This window comes from Pinus tabuliformis, chromosome Q, assembly GCF_031772625.1.
Source record: "Pinus tabuliformis cultivar Carrire ecotype Pingquan chromosome Q, CPIR1, whole genome shotgun sequence".
Lineage (NCBI taxonomy): Eukaryota > Viridiplantae > Streptophyta > Pinopsida > Pinales > Pinaceae > Pinus > Pinus tabuliformis.
In genome coordinates, this window is record NC_142296.1 from 81,280,748 (window position 1) to 81,303,550 (window position 22,803).

At 38.5% G+C, this 22,803-nt stretch overlaps 1 protein-coding gene across 1 annotated transcript in view; it reads left to right on the forward strand.

Annotated features, from left to right (window-relative positions):
- The window catches only part of CDKE;1 (cyclin-dependent kinase E;1), a 180,958-nt gene that overhangs the window by 91,324 nt on the left and 66,831 nt on the right, over nt 1-22,803 (forward strand). The window contains exons 3-5 of the mRNA XM_089383916.1: nt 21,004-21,110; nt 21,277-21,319; nt 21,627-21,725. Of these exons, the coding sequence (XP_089240042.1) occupies nt 21,004-21,110; nt 21,277-21,319; nt 21,627-21,725 (249 nt within the window). The remainder of the gene's footprint in view (nt 1-21,003; nt 21,111-21,276; nt 21,320-21,626; nt 21,726-22,803) is intronic.

Genomic DNA, 22,803 nt, shown 5'->3' on the forward strand with positions numbered 1-22,803 from the left:
CTGCGTCAATCTCCGTCAACCTGTGTCTCCAATGGAGCTGTCTCCCTACTCTTCCCTCTGCGCTGTCTCTCGAATGCCCTGCGTCACCTCCTCCTCATTCACTGATTGCTACTGATGCCCTCCTCTTCCTTCACCCTGCAACTCTCCCTCTGAAATCGAACTCGTTCTCCTTGAGAATCGATTTCCCTTAGGGTACTGAGTATTTGCCTGGTGTGTCTCCAAATGACTCTCAAGTCTTCTCTTATACTTTTCCTGTTGATGAATCAACGACTAAGATTAAGTCTCTAATCAATAGCTAAGATTAAAACAGACTTGATCCTCGTCTCTTAGAAGCTTCTCACCCATATCTTTATTAATACCCATTAATATTTTTATTTTCCTAAGTTTATACTTAGGAACCCATTAAAAATATTATTTATTTTAATAACTCCTCATCCAGGTGGAATTTCTCCAAATAATTTTTGGGTCTTGGAGATCTCATGTGTTCTAGCTCCTCCACAAAATTTTGGAGCTAGAGCACATCCGATGCTACCCAAAATCAACATAAACTCCTATGCATCTCTTAATGTCTGACGAACCTCTCTGTTGGCTCAACCACTAGTCGTGGGAGGTTCAACCAGCTCCTCCTCATCCTGCCTTTGTTGCTCCATCTGCTAAGAACTCCTCGGATTTCCTGCATCGGAGGAAATATTGGTCCTAGTCATAGTACTCGATCCTTGTGACTGTCCTCCTGCTTGTCCCATTGGCTGCCCTTGCTGGACCAAAGGAGATTCCGCTAACTGATTATGATCACCTGCAGGCATCTCACGAGATCTGAAAGCTCGGTCCTCCATGAACTTCACGTCTCGCCTCACTAAAATCTTCTTATTGCTAGGAATGTAGATCCTGTATGCGTTTGAGGTTTCGCTGTACCCAACGAAGAACCCCTTCTTTGTAGTGTGATCCAATTTGGTACGTTTCTCATCTGTCATGTGGCAATAAGCAATGTTGCCAAAAATTCTGAAGTGACTAACTTCTGGCTTCTTCCTTGTGAAGACTCCTTCTGGCGTTTTCTTCCCCGATGCTCTATGCAGAGTCCTATTTTGAATATACTGTCGTGTTACATGCCTTTGCCCATAGAAATCTGCGTAAATCCTAGTCATATAACATAGCCCTTGCGGCTCCAACAATGGTTTTGTTTTTCCACTCTGCTACACCATTCTGTTGTGGATTATATGGAGTTATCCATTCTCTCTTGATGCCTTCCTTCGCAAAGAAATCTGTGAAGTCTTTGTCAGTATATTCTCCACCATTATTTGAGCGAAGCACCTTGATCTTCTTCCTTGTCACATTCTCCACGAGAGCTTTAAACTCTCTGAAACAATCAAAGACCTCATCTTTGGTCTTCAAGAAGTAGATCCAAGTTTTCTTGGAGTGGTCATCAATGAAGGTGACGAAATATTCGGCACTGCTGAGAGCTTTAGTGGACATCAGGCTACAAATATCTGAATGTATGAGCCCTAACACGCCATCAACTGTGCTGTCACTTCTTGGAAACGCCGCCTTAGCATACTTCCTAAGTACCCATTCTCTGCGCACATCATCGTGTTTCGTGCTAAGTTCTAGAACCCCTGTTACTGTTTCTTGGAGCATCCTGAGTGCTCCATGGTGTAGATGTCCCATTTTCCTATGCCATAACTCATTCTGCTCCTTCCCACTGCTATTGTCACTGCCTATTAGTGCCATTTGAGAGTCAATTTGTAACCGGTACATTCTGTTACTTAGAACTCCAATCTGTCTTACCTTTTTCCAGCTTGGGTGTTTGACATAGACTTTCTTTCCTACGAAGTGAATATCATACCCCTTATCCTATAACTGGGCTATTGAAATCAGGTTCATACATAATCTTGGCACATGCAATACATCTGTAGCATTGGTGCTTGCTTTTGACTCCCTCTAAAAATCTATGGCACCTCTCCCCACTGGAGTGCATTTCTTCCTGTTTCCCATAGTAATCTGGAAGTACATCTGCTCCTCCTTGTAGCTAGAGAAATATTCTCTAACCCCTGTCATGTGAGCTGATGCTCCACTGTATATATACCAGAGATGCCGTGAAGCTGATCCTGATAAGTAAGCAAATTCATCCTCCAACTTGGAAGACAAATCTGAAATCTCTGGAATGTTACTTCTGTCCATGGATATGTTGAAGAATTTATAGTGTCTTATTCCTCTTTCACTCGACACTATCTTATTTTGTCTTTAAAGTGACAAAATACTTCCAAGATCAAGTCGGCCTACATGAAGAGCCATGTCCAACCTTGAAGAAGCCTATATATAAGAGGAACTCGTCCTCCATTTGGATCACTCACTCACTCATCTCCTATGCGAAGAAGCTGAAGAAGAAGTCGTCAAAGAAGGAAGTGCAAAGAAGAGGAAGTCGAAGAAGTCAAAGTGTTTTTGGGTCTATTCTATTCTTTTGGGAAGATCGAAGTTAGGGTTTCTGTGCTGGGATCTCTGGTGGAAGCATAAGAGAAGGGAAGGCAATCGAAAGTCTCTTCGGGCATCTTACTAGCCCTAGGACTCATGTCAAGCCAAGCGAAGTCAACAGGAAGGCTATTAGAGGGAGATCGAAGTCTCTTAGAGAAGCAGTAGCAGTTGCAACCATTGCTGGGGAGCAAAATTTCGGATCTACTGGGAGTTCGAAGAGTTTATAGCAGGAGGTTGTGGTAGACTTGATCTTGAAGAGTATTTGCCTGAGTCTAGGTCATGGTATTCGTCAATTGAAAGATATGAAAGATAAAGAAGAGATTTACGGGTTTTCCCCTCAAGAGGAGGGGTTTTGGCCCTGGCTTGCAGCCTATATACTGTGTCACTGTTCTTACTATTTTGGTAGTTGTTTGATGTATTGCACATTGGAATAATAAAGAACAAAGCTAATAAGTAAAAGGTAACAAGCAGTTATCAAGTTAAGAGAATTAACATATTCATTGCCCTATTGAATTCTCAACATGGTATCAGAGCTTTGGTTCTCTAAGGGCATCATGAAGATCTCCTCTACAATGAAGAAGTTCATCAAGAAAATTGCAAGCCATCTCAAGAAAGGTATCAAGGAAGCATGGAGGTTCTTATTCTCTTCAAAGAAAGCATCAATCAATGAAAGAGATGAAGGTCTCTTCTCGGCTCTCTTTGGTACATTCCAAGATGAAGACATCTGGGTAATTGATAGTAGTGCATCAACGCACATGATTGGTCACTCCAACCAATTGAACTCCTTATCTAAAGGAAAATCTGCTTACTCTGTGGAACTTGGAGACAACAAAAACTATCCGGTTTGTTATTTAATATCTTGATGTGAAAAGTGTTGTCTAGGAATATTTTTGGTGGATGATTACTCATAATTAGACATCATCGCTAGGATATTTTTTAGACCCGCTTTGTGTTGAGAAATCTAGGGCATCAAGGTTAAGTGATTTCTCTTCTATTAGTAACGACTTGTGAATACTTTTTACTTCTTAGATTATGATCTTCTTTTACTTATGTTAGTATAGTATTATTCTTCATCAAACAACTACCAATACATGAACCATAAAGAGATAAGAGATGCATAATATAGGCTATAAGCCAAGGCAAAAACCTCTCCTACTTGACAGGAAGACCCAAACAAATTCTTCTTCTTATAGAGATTCCAATTAACGAATACCAAGACCAAGACCCTTGACGTATTTGCCACTCCAAGACCAAGACACAAGTTCCCTTTTCACTGCTTCTCTTTCGTGCCCAAGTCAACACTTGATCTAATTGCTTGTCTTCTTTGTACTTAGGTTATACTTCATATTTTCGGTCCTTGGTAAGTTGCACTCTTTATCTCTATTTTAGAAACCCTATCACATGTGTTTGACCAACTTTGACCGTTTATCTTCCTCGCTCTAGAAGGAGACTTTCTTCCTTCAACTCAGCTACCCTTAGGGTTGACTTCTTCCTGAATTCGGTTGTCTTGGAGGTTTGCAATAACTTTGGTTTTTTCTACACTGGAAACACGTGTGGAGGTTATTTTACCCAAAAACAGTGCAAAACAAGGTTGAAAGACTTCGCTGCTCCTTTCTTCCTTCTTGCTGGTTATAGGACTCCTTAATTATGACCTTCGCACTTCTTATCAACTTCAGGCGTTGACCAGATTTTTCTACTTTGAAATGTGGACGTGCTTCCCTATTTATAGTTTTTGTAGCCTGATAATAAGTCGACTTGTCATCTAGCTAGGCCAACGTGTCATTTGGAGAGATAATATTATTCCTTTTGAAGCCGACTTGAAGGGAGATGCTTGTGCTTGTCTTGGAGGGCTATTTATACTTATCTAACGACACATACAAAATGTAAGATGCCCAAGAAGGGTCCTTCATACATGACATTGAATCAATTTGACTTTTATGTGTAGATGACAAAACCTAAAGGCTCACAATGGGAGCCATTACTAAAATAAAATTCCTTGCTCATGAAACCCATGAGACAAACATTACAATAAATTTTTCTTCTTTTTGTCAATTACATAAAAATACAATTATACAGGTCATTATGAAGACTGAACCTAGTTACAGTGTTCAACACTCTCTCTTAATTAGGGAGGTATTCATAATGGTACTTGGTCACTCTCAATCTGAAGAATTTCTCATAAGAAGAGTCGGATTGGTAACCCATTTGTATAGCATCATATCAACTAGCATTGTCACATAACAAGGCCTTGACTAACAACTTTATCTCTCCACGAGATCTGAGCACAATGCTGGCGAGACCAATGATGTATAGACACCCTCATCATTGTCTCTCTCGGAACATACCCCACCCGGGCTCTTAGGTTGTGTTCCACTAGGACTATTCTTATCTTGGATTCCCAATCCTCAAAGAATATGGTCCTCTACGACTACTTTTATCTTGGATGCCCTAACACATCCTCAAGAGCATCAGATGCCAGATGTTTACCCAATCCTCCATTTTGTCTTCCCAAGTGAAGGAAAGAATGATGTGTTTATCTCTCCCTCTTAATTAGGGAGGACATATGTGTTCCAATAAAGTACTCATTCTTAAGGAAGGAATGTACCTAAGCTCCCTCTTGGCTTAGGAATTTTGCTTCCAAATTTCTACCAAGTAAGAAACTTGTTTCCAGGCTCCCTCTTAATTAGGGACCTAAAACAACTCCTTAGGTGGAGATGATGGGACAACCAACTGCTTGAAGAACTCCTCCTCATGATGTCATGAACTTCATTTCGTTATCTAGGAGTCTTCATGTTTGGGAATTCTTTATAGGGCATAGACCATCCATCACCTTCATTCATAAGTCAATCATGTCGTCGTTGGAAAGTGATCCATTTGTTCATATATGGCCTTCCTTCTTGCCATGTTGTCTTCTTCATGCCATGTTTCCATATGGATCTTTCATCCTACTACATGGGCATCGATGTTGGAATATATCCATAGATCTTCCTTCGACAGCCTTGCATAAGCCCATCCAAATATTTGTTCAAAAATAAGAAATGGACATATAAATCAAAATTACCTTTGTGATGGTCTTTCATCGTGACATCTTCTAGTTTGCATCAACATCTTGCATACATTTCGACACATCTCCCAAAGATATATATTATCAAGTGTCTCTTTCTTTTTCAGACTTCGTCAGAGTCTTCATATCTTCCATGGAGATATCCTAATCAAATCTTCTTGGTCTTTCGGATGTTGATTGCTTTTACCATGGTTGCATATTCCATGATCTCTTCCTTTCTTCACACATTTCATTCCCAGGAATTTCCAATTAGAATTCCTCAATTATAGTCAACCACCTCATATTACATATGAGGACATATTATGTTGATTTTAGTGAATGCGTGACCAATGCTTTTCTGCATTCCTTCGAAGGAGGAGATCCTTCCTTTGATTATGCTCTCAAGATATAGCATTGATCCATGCATGACTCTTCAATATAGTCTGTAAGCATACATACCTCATTTTCCTTTGGGTCATCTAGACTTCCTGCAACACCTTTCTTGATTGAAAGAGCTTTAATCCCTTGATCTGCTTCTCCTTTTATGTCATCATACCATCATCCCATGAATTCCACAAGTTTGGAATTCTTGATGAAACACTTGCTTCCCCTCATGATTGGTGAACCTTTCAATGAAGATTCCATCAGAGAATCTTGAGGATCTAAAGTATCCCCATTAGCAGATGTTTCCTTTTGACACATTTATGGTGAACCTTGTATTAAATGACCTTGCCACTTATGTTTTCAATGAGACTCCCAAGAGCTATATCCTTGACTTCCATAGATTCTAACCATCTTTCATGCTTCTCTATGATGTCCCGAGCTCTTGCTTTCAATGCTTCCATGATGCCTTGATGCATCCCATTATTTTACTTAGTGAATCATGATAGCCATATCTTACAATAGAAGACTTAAGAACTTGTAAAGAACTTAAGTGAGGAAGACTATCTTAATGGTGGAGATCTATTACTTCCTCCTTGGACTTCTTCTTTTCAGCTTCTTGCACTTCCTCGTGATGTGGGCTTCTTCTCTTCCTCTATTGTTATTGTCCTTCTTGAGCTTAGGACAATCTCTCCTAGAGTGCCCATATTCTTGACACTCATAGCATTGTATTTTAGCCATGTTCTTCTTCTTTTTCCGAGGACCAAACTTTCCAAAATTTCCCTTTCTTTTTGTCATAGAAGCATATGCTTGATTTTGCTCACATGCTCCCACATCAGATTTGGCCTTTAGTCTAGATTCTTCAATTTTGCATAGTGACCATAGATCCTTGAATGGAGTAGCTTCTTTCTTCCCATAAATACTTGCAGTAAAGTTACCCCACTCTTCCATTAGTTCATTTAATACAACTGTAGTCATTTCTCTATCATACATGACTTATGCCAGATCTTGTAGTTGATCCCATATTTCAAATATCGTCATAAAGTATGAGGCTATTCCATCTTCCCTTGACATCTTCAGCTTGTAGAGTTCTTTCCTTAATGAGATGACTTCTCCAGCAGTGCTTACGGAATACAACTCTACCAGTTTGTCATAGATTTCTATTGAAGTTTCCATCCTGGATACATATGGGATGGGGGGATCCTTGCTTGATTCTATGAGAATCCTTTGAGCCCTAACTTCCCCTTTCATATACTTTGCAAGAGCTTGAGCATCTTCCTTTCTTGGTTTAGTGATAGATCCTTTGACATGTTCTATAACCTCATTTTCAATGAGATTCAGATCTGTCCTTTTCTTCCATGCAAGATAGTTTGAAGCCCTAACCAATTTGTTGCTTTCCTTGCAAAAAGACGTTTTGACATATTTAGATGTGGACATAAATATACTTGATAGGATGCTCCTTCTCCTTGTGGCTTCCTTGATCTTGATGCTGATATAAAGAATAGAAAATTTCACCTTGATGAAGATAGTTTTCTTCATTAATGATCCTTGATCCCACAAAGAGGGAGATCCCTTTTGGTGGTGAAGTCTTGTTGATGAAGATCAATGATGACTTCTTGATGATGTCTTCAATGGTAGGAATCTAGGGTTTTGATGCTTCCTTTCTAGATCTTTACTTCAAGATGATCTTCACTTTGATGTCTTCCTTGAGATTTGATCCTTGAGTGTCCCTTGATAAGATGCCCTTCCTTCACTTAGTCACCTTAGCTTCGATACCATGTTGAGAAATCTAGGGCATCAAGGTTAAGTGATTTCTCTTCTATAAGTAATTGCTTGTGAATGCTTTTTACTTCGTAGATTATGATCTTCTTTTATTTATGTTAGTATAGTATTATTCTTCATCAAAAAACTATCAATGCATGAACCATAAAGAGACAAGAGACACATAATATAGGCTATAAGCCAAGGCCAAAACCTCTCCTACTTGAGAGGAAAACCCGAACAAATTCTTCTTCTTATAGAGATTCCAATTGACAAATACCAAGACCAAGACCCTTGACCTATTTGCCACTCCAAGACCAAGACACAAGTTCCCTTTTCACTGCTTCTCTTTCGTGCCCAAGTCAACACTTGATCCAACTGCTTGTCTTCTTTGTACTTCGGCTATACTTCAGATTTTCGGTCCTTGGTTCAACATTGCACTCCTTGTCTCTATTTCAGAAACCCTAGCACATGTGTTTGACCAACTTTGACCCTTTATCTTCCTCGCTCTAGAAGGAGACTTTCTTCCTTCAACTCGACTACCCTTAGGCTTGACTTCTTCCTGAATTCGGTTGTCTTAGAGGTCTGCAATAACTTCAGCTTTTTCTGCACTGGAAACAGTGCCTTTACTTCGCATGTGTGGAGGTTATTTTACCCAAAAACAGTCCAAAACAAGGCTGAAAGACTTCGCTGCTTCTTTCTTCCTTCTCACTGGTTATAGGACTCCTTAATTATGACCTTCACACTTCTTATCAACTTCAGACCTTGTCCAGATTTTTCTGCTTTGAAATGTGGATGTGCTGCCCTATTTATAGTTGTTGTAGCCTCATAATAAGCTGACTTGTCATCTAGCTAGGTCGGCATGTTATTTGGAGAGATAATCTTATTCCTTTTGAAGCCGACTTGAAGGGAGATGCTTGTGCTTGTCTTGGAGGGCTATTTATACTTATCTAATGGCATACAAAATGTAACATGCCCAAATATGGTCGTTCATACATGACATTGACTCAATTTGACTTTTATGTGTAGATGACAAAACCTAAAGGCTTACAATGGGAGCCATTACTAAAATAAAATTCCTTGTTCATGAAACCTGTGAGACAAGCATGACAATAATAATTTTATTTTTCTTCTTTTCATCAATTACATAAAATCACAATTACATGTCATTATGAAGACCGGACCTAGTTACACTTTTCAACACTTTGAGGGTGGAAAATATGTATAATCCCCTCTTGAGTCATTTATTTTATTTTCTAGTGAAAAATGTCAATATAATTAAACTAGAAAATTGTCAAAAAAAAATGAAATGAGAGAAAAAATTAAATTCTCTCCGAGTGGAAACATTATAAAAATTATTGAGGACCTTTTTCAAGAAGGAAAATTAAGTCAAAAAATAAAAGGCCTCATTTCCAAGGCAAAAGGTCCTAGTCTAAAAATTCTTTGGACCAAAAGGAATATTTTCTCAGGAAAATTGAATTTTTTGGTCAAGGTGGTTATTTGAATGCGAGAATTACAAGAATTCTATTTTTTGAAGATTCTCTAGTGGTCCAAAACCTTCCAAAAGTTAATTCTTGGTCTGTCCAGCCCAACAATCAAGGAAATCAAATTCTTTTGGAGATCTGTGCACTAGTTATCAACGGATCAAATTAATTTGACAAGGATCATGCCATGGATGAAGGGAACTAGCCATTATTTTCACTTGGAGGGGTTTGATACTCTCATTTTCTATATAAGGAAGCTATTTTTCTCCTCATTTTATGATGTATTCATCAGAAAATCTTGATCGACCTCTGAGTCAAGCTGTGCTAGTTGTAATATTTTTTCTGGAATAATAAAGCAAAAGTCTTTGGGGGTTTATTCATGGTGGTGTTCCTCTTCTGCTTCTTGTGGCAACGTTTTCTGGATCGTGTTCTTAATGCTCTACTAAATAATATTTTATAAGTTATTATTTCATTAGCTAGTGTTAGATTAACTATTTGCATAGGTATCTTGCATTAGTTACTAGGTTTAGAAAGCATACTAACTTGATTGATCTAGCAGGTATCTCTAGATCTTGAAGGTTTTTATGTGTATTTAGCCTCTATTGATCTAATAACTTCATCTTAAGTGTGTAGAGACTCTATGGTATTCAGATCTTGGGCGTGAGGGGAAGTCTTTGTTTGGACCAACCAACTCCCAAGACAAGAAACTCAAGAGCCCATTATGTTAGACTTCCAGGACTTATCTAACGATTATTTTGCAGAGATCTTGGCCATGTCTCAATTATAAAAATCCTATTTTACCCATTTATCTACAATTTAATTGTGTAATAAAATAATAGATCTGCTAATTAGAGCTAGAAAATTATTGTGAATATTCTAGGTAATTTGTAAATTATTTCTTCTAACCCTTGTATTTATTTGTCCATTGTACATCTAGTGGGATGGCTAGGGTTTATTGTTTTGCAGGTGCTATCACTTCAAAATCAAAAGGAAAATCGAATTTCTGAAGGGACTAGTCCTCACCTAGCTTAGACGGCTAGGGTTTGGGCAGTGTTGGCATTCTCTTGGAGCCTTCTAACATTTTTGCCTAGGCCGCAGGTGGTTTAGGGCCTGATCTAGCCTCTCAAGGACTTGATGTTTCAATTTCAAGCATTTTTCCTTCAACGCGTTACCTTTTATGGAGGTGGCAAGCCCTAAAGTGCTAATCACATTGCAAAATCAGAGTTTTGTTTAGGGTTTTGACCATAATTTTTTTTTGCAAATAGCTTCAAAAATGATTTCATTGGTTTCTTGTCCAAATCTGACTTTGTTGCAGGCTCATTGACAAATTTTTTGAAGGCCGAAGTTTGATTTCAAGCTTTGGAAGGTGTGTGACATGTGTAGAGAGCCATCAACCTCCACAACAGTAGGCAACATTCCATGAATCCCTAGAGTCATTCAAAGATTGCTTGTGGTTCACCTTTTGGATGAGGAAGATGCACCTGGTTCACCATGCCCAACTAGCCCCACAGTTACATTATGCACTTGGCAGATGGCCCAAGACCTGTATGATGATGTGGCATCACTTTTACCATCATCCGAGCCCTTGCATATGGTCTACATGCATCTTTGATCTGTTTGGAGACCCATGAGGACACTTGTGTGCCCCCACACCCATCTAGGAGCACCACAGGTTTATTACTTGAAGAACAAGGGGCCAACCCCCTGTCCACTGCTTTTGGGGTCCTATTTCACATTATGACACCTATGGATTTCATTAGGCCTTCTCTAAGGCCCAACGACACATGTTATTGATCATTCGACCCTCTTGAGAGGCTTTAGTCTTATTATTGAGCGAGTTTGGTGGGCTTGTCACCAAAAGGTTGTTATTATGCACATTATTTTATTTTAGGGACTACATTAGGCCGAAATTAGCTAAATCGAATTCATTAGGCATAAATACATGATGAGTTGATTCATTCTCTCATCATAACTTGGATTGGATCTTTCTCTCTTGTGAGATTTTTGCTATTCTTTTTGGAAGACGAAATTGGATGGATGGATGAATTTTGATGTTTGGATCTCTTCATTTTTGTCTTGGAGATTCTATATTGGCATATGATGATGATTGGATATACTTGTTCTCACATGTAAGCTCTCTTTCAATGCTATTTTATCTTGTTCTTATGTCACATGCATGTTGCTAGGGAATTTTGCTATACTAGGTTGAAATTTGCTCCTTTTCTTGTGTGAAATGGTGGAAATTTGTCTTTTTATAGCGTTGCATCATGTCATGGGCCATGTTTGAATAAGTGAATGTTCCTAGAGATATTTTTATCTTGATAAGTCATCACATATTGCACATCAAAGTATAAAGACCTTGAAGCAGTGGTCTCATGCCCTAATTGCCATGCGAAATTATTCTAAAGGCCTCCTTGATGAAGTGAAACCATCCCAAACATTAGAATCTTCTCGACTCCATTTCTCCCAAAGGATTAGGCACTGGTCCTCCATAGGTGATCACCTTAAAGCTTATTTTTCTCACCTTCCTCTCTTTCTTTCTAGGCCTAGCCTACATAGGTCACCTAGGACATCAATTATCTCATAATCTAGCCATCTAAACACTTCGATTTTTGGTCCACAACTGTGCTGGAGATTGCTCTATAGGCCCTCTGAATTTGAAGCAAATTCGACGACGGGTTCTCGAGATATTGCAAGCCCTAGCTCGAGGACCATTTCTTGCCCTAGGTTTCCCTTGGCTAGTGACCTCATTTGGATCATTGCGTTCTATTCCAAGAAGATTTGTCCATTGATCCTCTTCTCTTCCACAATTAGGTCAAGCCCCTCCTTGAGTGACCAATCCCTCTTGCTTGACCTAATTTTGGGTCCACTTGGTCCCCCAATTTTTCGAACACAATATCATAAAGAGCATTCAGAAACCAAGTTTTCACAAGGGTTTTTAGGACTAGGTCCCTGCTTCACAAAGGTTATTTGCAAGACCTAGCCCCTGAAACTCCCTTGGCCCTTCTTAAAGAGCTTTACACTTGCTTCCCAAGCAAGCCAACCATACAATTGAGTCTCTCTCTTGAATAGGGCTTAGGAATCACTCCTTATCTCTTCATTGATTCATCCTTTTAGTGATTCCCTTTATACTTGGTATCCTCCCATCGGTGAAAGTCCGTAAAGAACAGGGAGCTTTAGCTGAGGTGACAATGGACTATTGCTCCATTGTTGCCCTTGACCTATTAGTTGCCCTTTTAGGATCCCATCCTTGGACCCCTGTTAGCTTGAGTAGTAACAAAACCTACCTCCAAGCACAAGCTTAGTTGTAAAGAAAGATAGGAAAACCTTCTTCACTTTTCAATTTGAGAAGTTAGACCCCCATTCACGGTTAACATAGATGATCTTGCTGTTCTCTTGTGGGCAATCCCTTGTAGGAATGGAGGCACTTGGGTGGTTAGAAGCACTGGGTAGGTATCGTTAATGAGGCTTTAGCTGCCTTTTCCGACACTTCTCTCTACAACCTTGTTTGTGACTAGCATCAAAATAATTGAGGAGAAGGCCTCACCGAGATTAGGCATAGAACTAAAAGTAACCAAGATTCTTGCATTTCACCTAAAAAAGTTTTGCATTCGTCATTAATCATTGATAATTGGGATTGTGAGTATAATTTGTAATTGCAAGCTTTACATTGTTATTCTCGTTGTTTGAGTTCATTATCTGTGCATATCTTCCATTGAAAGAACAAGCTCATTTCCTTGCAATTGTCTTTTAATAATCGTTGCTCATCTCTTTGTTGCCTTTGGTGCTAACTTCCTCCTTGCAACATTGTTCATCTTGTAGCTTGATATATTGTTCATCATTGTGCAAGTACTTCAAATTTATCTGAGAATTGTTACTTGAGGCACTGGTCTCTCACTGATTCATCTTAGGTTTCATTTGATCTAATCAATCCTTCTATCTTGCTCAATAATCTTACTTGCCATCTAATCCTTTCAAGTTACCAAGATAGGCAATTGTATCTCCTAGACTTGTTGTTTTTCAACAAGTTTCCCATTAGTTTTCCACCTTTTAGGGACTACACCCCTTAGCTTGCCTAGGAGATAGCTTAAACAGAGTGAGTAGGGATTAGAGTGACAACCCCTACTCTGAGAGTTGCACCACAAAGTTTATACCTTGCGGGGTTGGAAACTTTTCCCGCACTAAGGTGTACAACTTGGGCGACAACAAGACCCTTTAACAATGAGAAGGGCTCTACAACCATGAGGAGGCTTACAAATAATAGATCTTTACAACAAGAAAAGATCTCCTCAAATTACAAAATGAATGAGGAAATTTTACAAGGCCATTCAGTGAAATACAATGAGACTTTCCTCTATCAAAATAAGTCAAACCTTCACCAAGCGAATTGATCTGAAACACAACTTTCCCAGAATGAAGGATGACTACAAAGGGGACAAGAAATGCCCTTGTTCTGCTCTTGGCCTAGAGAGGACAAAACCTTACAAATCTCAACTTCAAGCTCAAGAATTGATGTTAAATATCCTTCACAAGCAAGTTTGAAACCCTGATCTGAACACAACCTTTTCAAGGAGAAAAATAAGGCTTCTTAGGCTCATGGCTAGGTAGGAGAGAAAGCTTAGAATTTTACTTAAATCTATGAAAAATTTGAGATTAGTTCCTTAGATCTAGAGCTTTAAACCTTCAAAAAATTTACCTTGTTTGCAAAATATTCAAGCCTCAAGAAGGCTCTTGCACCAAGTGATAAGAGCAACCCTGAAAGATTATGGTTTCTCTGCAAAATAACCAATTAACAAAAATTTAAATTCACACCAGAGAACAGAGATCCCTCTCGGCCTAAAGAGAGAATACCTCGACAATCAAGTTTTGAAACAATGATTTTATATTAGATCGAATGCTGAAAGATGGCCTTCACTTTTTTTATTAATTTTTTTATGATTAGACCCTTAGAGCAATTTTACTTGAGAGGAAAGACAAGGCAAAAATGCTTGCGGCCTTTTTCCAGATTTGGAAAAGGAAAACAAAAGTTAAAACGCCAAGCAGATTCGATCCTTTAAAATTTAAAACCCTTGAGAAAGTTCTATTCAGGAGGAAAAATAGAGGCTCCTCAAGCTCTTGGCTTGTTGAAAGAGAGCCTCAAAACCCTTGTGACCTGCACAAAAAGATCAGAACTTTACAATATCTAGAGCCACAAAATTTTAATGTTAGAAACCCTTAAAAATGCTTACGGCCTTCTAAAAAAAATTTCAAAATTAATTTCAGGGCCTTTCAAATTCGGAACTCCTGCAAAATCGAAGTTAGAAGGCCTCCAAGAATTTGGAAACTATTTAAGATGATAAATCTTTATCAATTCGAATTTAAAACCTTGAAAATCCTAGCGACTAGGGTTTTCAGATCAAATGAAGATAAGAAGGCTTGAGAGTACGGGGAAAAAAGATTCGAGCTCAATCTTTAAAGCTCAAATTCCACCTGCAAAATATTTATCAAGAGATCCAAACCAAAACCCTTATCCTCGTCTTCAAATCTGTATAAGGACAATAAGAAAAATTCAATGAAATATGTACAAGATGAATAAAATTATGCACAAGGGTTAGATTTATATACGTAATTATTTACAAATAATTTACAGGAGCTAGATCAATGAGTATGAGTACAACTCCGCTCCTTGATTAGCCAAATATAAGCTCTATATTAGCAGATGTATTCAATAAAATCACTTTAGAATAAGAGAAATTTGAAGATAAATAAATTTTTGTGGAGCAAATGGCAAGAAAATTCCCTTAAAATTCCGTATGATAAGTCTTTGAAAAATCCCACTATGGGTTCTTAGCTCTTATGTTTTGAGTAGTGCTGAAGGAAGTGTAACTAGGTTCGGTCTTCATAAATGTAAGTTTGACTTTTGTATTTGTTCAAGAAAAGAGAAATTATTTTTATGATATTTGTCAATGAGTTTCTTGCTCACTGAATTAGGTCAAGCACATGTTTAAGTGCTTCTAGGAAGTCAAGAGTCAATGTATTTATGTAAGACCCTTTGAGGGCATGTTATACTAAGTATAAAATAGTATAAAGGTCAAAGGAATACCTCAAAGCAAAGTCCAAGTCCTCTCCATGCAGCAACGTCATCCAAATGAAGCAAAATGAAGAAAATAGTGAAGATATGGTCAAGTCGGCTTGAAGACCGAATGTTGGCGTTATGTCGGCCTAGAGGAGGGATAGTCCTCTATATATAGAGGTTGTCCACTCCCTCATAAAGGATATAATGGAAGCTCTGAAATCAACGAAGGTGGAAGTCGAAAAAGTGAAGGAAAAAGGCAAGTCTAAGGGTCTCCAAGACAATCGAAGAAAGGAGTAAGAAGACTGAGGAGAAGGAGGACAATTTGTGGATATAACAACAGTAACATTTCAGTGCAAGATTTGTTGGTGTTTGGGCTAGATATTAGGCCTACAAGGCCTCCCAAGTCAAGCGAAGAAGTCTCTCTCTCTAGCGAAGGTGAAAGGACCCTAATTCACTAAGGGTACCCTCCACACGTAAAAAAACTAGGGCAGCAGAACAACAATACAGTCATACACCCATATCTCAAGAAGGATCTCGTTTGGTCAACAAAAGAAGAAGTCTACTTGAGCAAAGGATAGAAGAGGAACATCTCATCTAGAAGGCTCACTCAAGGAAGGTCTAGACAAGAAATCAAGAAGGAGGACGAAGTGGTGGGGAGCAAAGTGCCGGAAGAAGGAAGTCTATGTGCCGGGGAACAAAGTGCAAAAAATAGGAGAGGACTTGACTTGTGCTTGGAGGACATCCTAGTCAAGGGTCTAGGGTTTGGCAGTGATCAATAAGAAGCTTCAATAAGAGAAACTTACCAAAGGGTTTTCCTCTCTACGAGAGAGAGGTTTTGGTCCTGGCAGAGAGCCAACATTTGTGTTCTTGTCTTTATGTTTTTTGGTAGTAGTTTGATGAAACACACACACTAATAATAAGAAGAAGATCAAGCTAAGATAATTGTAAAAGTGCTGCAAAAATTGTTATCAAGCAGTGAAGAATCCTAACAAACACCCGTGCCCTTAATTCTTCAACATGGTATCAGAGCTAAGGTGACACATCAAGGAAAGGGCATCTCAAGAACACTCATCAAGGAAGGACATCTACAAAGGTTGAAGTAGCAAGCCAAATCTACTCAAAGAAAAGAAGGCCTACCATCTATCATTCATCAAGGAAGACTACATAACAAGAAGAAGAGCCTTACCCAAAGACACCTACAAAGAAGAGTAGATAAAAAAGGGGACCTACACCACAAGCCAAGCCAACAATCAAGTCTACTTGAAGCAAGTTCAGTTGGAGAAGGCAACTTGAATAACATCAAGATCCTAGGAAGGCAAGCCATCAAGTCCTCAAGGAGAAAGCAAATCCACTACATCTAAAAATCTATCAAGTAAGTATATGTCCCTTCCTAAATATACATCAATGTCTTTTTGCAAGGAAAGCAACAAATTGGTAGGTACCAATAACTTTCTTGCATGGAAGAAGAGGACTGATTTACTTCTCAAGGAGAATGAACTCCTAGAACATGTCAAAGGGAATATCACTATCCCGGCTAAGGAACAAACTCAAGCCTTAGCCAAGTATAATAAGGATGAGACAAGAGCTCAAAGGATTCTACTAGAATCAATCAAAGACTCTCTCATTCCTTATGTCTCCAAATTTGAAACATCAAAAGAAATTTATGATAGCCTAGTAGAGCTATTCTCGGTATCCACAACCGGAGAAGTGATATCTCCAAGAAATGAATTGTACAAGATGAAGATATCAAAGGAAGGAATAGCTCCCTACTTGATGAATATCTCTGAAATGAGTGATCAACTTCAAGAGCTTGGGGAAGTCATGTCTGTTAGAGAAATGACAACTGTAGTACTCAATGCTCTACTTGAGGATTGGGGCAACTTCACATAAAGCATATATGCCAAGAAGGAAGCAACCACACTCAGTGAAATGTGGTCTCTATGCAAGACAGAGGAAACCAGACTTAAAGCAAAGGAAGATGTGGGAACAAAGGAGCAAGCATTTGCTACCATGGCCAAGAGAAAGGGAAATTTGGCAAATTTGGTCCACGAAGAACAAACAACAAAGACATGTCCAAAATCCAATACTATGGATGCCAAGGATATGGACACTACAAGAGGAATTGTCCTAAAATTAAGAAGGACAACAACAACAAAAGAAAGAGGGAAGAAGCTCATATGACTCGAGATGAAAGAAGAAGAAAAGAAGCAAAAGAAGGAAGATCCTCCGGATCTCTACTATGACTAAGTCAAACTCTTTACTTCAAATCTTCTTTCAAGGCTTTTGGGTAGGATAGGAGCATGTAGGAATAAAATAAAAATTGCATGGCTAGGAACATCTTCTAGAATCTAGAAGCATGAGGTACATCGAGTTCTAGATACTCATGAAGAAGTAGCATTTATAATGAGAACAAAATGCATGGTTAGAAATATCTTCTAGAATATAGGAGCATGGTAGATATCAATGTTGCAAACATTAGCATTGGGATAAAATCGGCAAGGGTCCGGAAAACCAAAAAATCGTGAAAATCAGCAAAAAAATCAGTAAAAATCGGCAAACATTGACAAAATCAAGATACCATCAAAATATCAGTAAAAATCGACAAACATGGGCTAGGCCAAAAAATCGTGATTTCGGGATAAAATCAGGATATTATCGAGATGTTCACAACACTAGTAGATATAGCTCAAGATATTCATGTAGAAGGAGCATACCTAGTATAGGACGTCATCCTCAATGAAAGAAGATTGATCATGATTAAGAATCTTAGAAGACCTCCATCATCAAGATTCAAAACAAAAGAAACATTTGCAAGGCAAGGGTCTTTAAGATCCTATGATGGAATCTTCAAAAGAAGGTTCATAAACCAAAGCAGATGTCTCATTGGGAATCCCATTCATGGGATTCAAGAAAAGGATGATATGCAGGCAAGCTAAGATGAAGCAAGAAGGGCCACACCAAGGACAACCTAATGAAGCTAAGATGAACAAAGGAGAATCAAGATGAGGTATGTATGCATCAAAGTTTAGTCATGTTATCATGTGTATATTATTGAGTCATGGGAATAGTTCTATAACATGATCAAATATGAAAGAATCTCTTTCACCAAGGACATGCTCGAAGGCATGTACTACATTGCAATGAAGGTCAACAAAAGGATATGCTCACATAAGGAGTATAAGATTGCTGACTAGGAAGCAAGAAGAAACACTGACTAGTCCAAGAAGCAAGCAATGAAGAAATACTCTCTCAAGGAGCATACAGTGGTTGACCAATCTATCTAAGAAGAAGCAAATGAAGAAAGAGATCAAGCATGTGAAGAACACCATGATCACAAACAATCACTATTTGACAAAGAACCATTGAAGATATCTCCCGAAAGAAGGCAGGACAACTCTGACAAAGGAAAGAAGGACCCTTGACACGTATGAAGGCCTTGGAGATATGAAAGATGCAGATAATTGATTCTACTCTACGAAGATGTCATGTTGAAGAAGCCATCCAACAAAAGCACATTTAATGTTGAGGCAATATCAGGATGAAGTCATGATGGGCTACTAGGTCGAAGCATGTAAACAAGCAAGTACAATGAAACATCCATGAGAAGAGTATTCCGAAGCATGGATAGAGGACAAGAAAGACTGATGTATGGAGAGAAAGCCACTTTCCATGAAGAAAGCAATGACATGACAAACCAGGAAGGAAAGTGATCGATAGATGGTGCCCTACCTAGAAGAAGTTCGAACAAAGACTTCATGACATCAAAGAAAGGAAAGAGATCAAGCAGCTGAAGGACCCACAAAGAAGAAGTTGTTGATGAATGAAAGAGTCCCTAGTTAAGAGGGAGCTCTGACAAGTCCTTGATCAAGAGGGAGTTTTGGATCACCCCTGATTACAAAGGAGTGACAATTGTGTTTTTCCATTTCATGGGTCATGCACTAGACTAGGACTAACAACCGTAAGTCTAGATGAAGGCCATGAATGGAAATGTAGACATAGATAGACACAACATTCTTGTCTTCACTTGGGAAGAAAGAATGGGAGGATTGGGTAATCATCTGGCATCTGATACTCTTTGAGGATGTGTAGGGCATCCAAGACAAGAGTAGGCAAGAGGACTGATATTCTTTGAGGGCTGGGAACCCAAGACAAGAATAGTCCTAGAAGGTCATACTCAATGAACACCCGGGTGGGTATGTACCTTGAGAGACAATGACTAAGGTGTCTATAAGTCATTGGTCTTGCCAACATTGTGCTCTGATCTATTGAGAGATAGAGCTGTCAGTCAAGGCCTTGCTGTGGAAACAATGTTGGTTATTATGATGCTATAACAGATGGATTGCAAATCCGGTTTCTCTTATGTGAATTCTTCAAGATTGAAACATAGCCAAACACCTTGTAATGTTGTATGAATACCTCCCTAGTTAAGAGGGAGTGTTGAAGGAAGTGTAAGTAGGTTTGGTCTTCATAAATGTAAGTTTGACCTCTGTATTTATTCAAGAAAAGATATATTATTTTTATGATATTTGTCAATGAGTTTCTTGCTCATTGGATTAGGTCAAGCACATGTTTAAGTGATTCTAGGAAGTGAAGAGCCAATGTATTTATGTAAGACCCTTTGAGGGCATGTTACACTATGTATAAAATAGTATAAAGGTCAAAGGAATACCTCCAAGCAAAGTCCAAGTCCTCTCCATGCAGCAACGTCATTCAAATGAAGCAAAACGAAGAAAATAGTGAAGATATTGTCAAGTCGTCTTGAAGACAGAATGTTGGCCTTATGTCGGCCTAGAGGAGGGACAGTCCTCTATATATAGAGGCTGTCCACTTCCTTATAAAGGATATAACGAAAGCTCTGAAATCAGCGAAGGTGGAAGTCGAAAAAGTGAAGGGAAAAGGCAAGTCTAAGGGTCTCCAAGACAAGCGAAGAAAGGAGGAAGAAGCCCGAAGTGTAGGGGACTGTTTCTTAGCATAGATACGATCTCAATGAAGACACAGTCACAAGGCTATAATCTCAGCTAAAGGTGCAGCTATGAGACAGTCATGATCTCGGTGGAGTTAGGGACAAACCTCAATCATATATATGGAAACCTTGCTGGTATGCTGAAGATCTTGGTGAAGAAGCAGTCATGGTGCAGCTATGATGATCTCAGCAGTGAACAAAGGAAGAGGATTGGTGTCTTGGTCTTGGAGTGGCCTAATCGGTCAAGGGTCATGGCCTTGGTATTCGTCAATTGGAATCTCTATAAGAAGGATTTTGTGCGGGTTTGTGTCTCCAAGAGGGAGAGGTTTTGACCCTGGCAGGATGCCAACATCTTGTGTTCTTGTCTCTTTGTTTTGGTAGCTATTTGATGAACTAAAGAAGGCACACTCTAATAATAATTGAAGATTGGAATAAGAAGAAAAATTGAAAACACCTCACAAATAGTTATCATGCAAGAAGAATCTAATTAACCCTAACTGCCCTAGATTCTTCAACATAGACATTGATAGTTGTACATGCAGTTTGTCCAACCTACTAATCTTGATTAGCTTGATGTTGTCTTATAGTCATTCAAACCAACCATGTAGCTCTTATCTCAATCGGTTAGCCTGTAGTATGAACCATAACTGGGTAAGGTCAATCTTTGATCCGGTTGACCTAGCTCATAATTCACTTGCAAAATATGTTATATGTCGGTAATCCAAAAATCATATCCAAGGACAAAGTGTTTATGCAGGAAAGACCCACTCACCCCTTTAAGAAGAAGCTAGATCCAGGTTTTCTCTTTTATATTTAGTGGATTTCTTCTCAGCAATGCCTTTTTTTGCAGGAGATTATCCGACATCATCGGGAGAAGCTAAATCATCATAACATTAATCAATACACCGTTAAGTCGCTACTCTGGCAATTATTGAATGGATTGAATTATCTTCACAGGTAAGGCGTAAGTTGCTCTATAATTATATAATTTTCTAATTATGTGCATTGTTAACTGGAATAGACTGGTCTTTTGTTCAGATTATGTATTTATGCATCTTGTCACAAGTTCTTGGTCACTTTAAATCCCATTGATAAGTATTTCATCACTCGTTATTGGATGCAGTAATTGGATTGTACATCGTGACTTAAAGCCATCTAATATCCTGGTATGTCTCACTATTTGGCAATTTCAGAGCATTAAATTTACTTTTTTATAAGTTTTGAGGGAATCAGCCGGATATATTCTATGGATATCCAAGGATTATCTGTGATCTTGATTTTCTTCAGTGAAACTGATAAAGGAAACCGGGAAGGGTGCAACGTATCACATATGTGTATATGTTGTGAAAACTAGTAATATATTATATGAAATCGTTAAAGTTTTTTCATATATTTTTGGTGCCTTTTCTAATGATATTGTGCTTGAAAGTTTAATACTCATAATAATGTAATTTGGCATTTGTATTTTTCCAGGTGATGGGTGAAGGTGAAGAGCACGGGGTTGTGAAAATAGCTGATTTTGGGCTTGCCAGGATATACCAGGCTCCCTTAAAACCTTTATCTGATAATGGGGTGCGTTCACTTTCTTGTTTCTGGTTGTGTTATGGAGGCTCTGCCTAGCCATTTCACTGAATAATTGTATTTTTCAATGTGCTATGTTTTTTTTGGACTTGTGGGTTGTTTTTTATTTTCTTTCCTCTTTCTTGAAAAGGTGTTAATGTTTTAGGGTGTTGCTGTAATAATAACTATTTGTGGGTAGCAAGCTATACAAAGACTTGATTGTTGATGTTTGTAGCTCAGGCAGGTACTTGTGCACAGGCATAAGTGTCAAAGCATGTGGAAGTCGCCTCCTTAGTAATTGCTTTATTTATTAAAGTATTTTTTTTATGAGAAAAGTGAGTTTTAATCTAATGAAATGCAAAGGTTTTGCATTAGTGAATTAGATAAATCACAACTGTTGATCTCAAGTGAATTTGGGATTTAATCTCAATTGCCAATCACTTTGGAGATTAGGGTTGCTTATTTACTCATAACTCAAAATTATAAAAAAATGCTGGTCTAAGGGAGATGACACATTATTGAGCACAAGACATAGTGAGACAAGTGAGGATCTCAGAAGAGAAGGACATTCACGCAAGTATGCAGCAGCCAGAGGAAGAAAACAAGGGGCAACGAAACAGAGAAATATTTAACAGGTGATTTTGCAGTAGAGAAGACACATGTGAGCTGTAGATTGATCACAGTAAGCTGTAGCAGCACGTGGGCAGGTGGAAAACAGGTTCAGGCAGCAGAATCTGTGGCTGTAATATTGAGGGATGAAGATAAATTTCTCTGCTGGAAGTTTCCATGTTTTGTTGTATGTGGATTTTCCTCAGTGGCCATTTTATTTTCCCTATTGGGAAGGCCTTTGTATGCTGAATATTTTTGTAAATGAAACAACAGATTTGAAAGGCAAATTTCTGTGTGTTTGTTCATGAAATTGGATGATTGAATTTTTGCTTCCGCTGAAAATTAATTTTTTATTTATAGTGAAAATCTCAGTAGTAGAGTTTGTTCTGCAAGCTGAAAAATTAAATTAGAACAAGAAGGAAAATTTCTAGGAAACAATTTGTCATTTACTGGGGTTAGAAAGTTAACATGGTATAGGAAC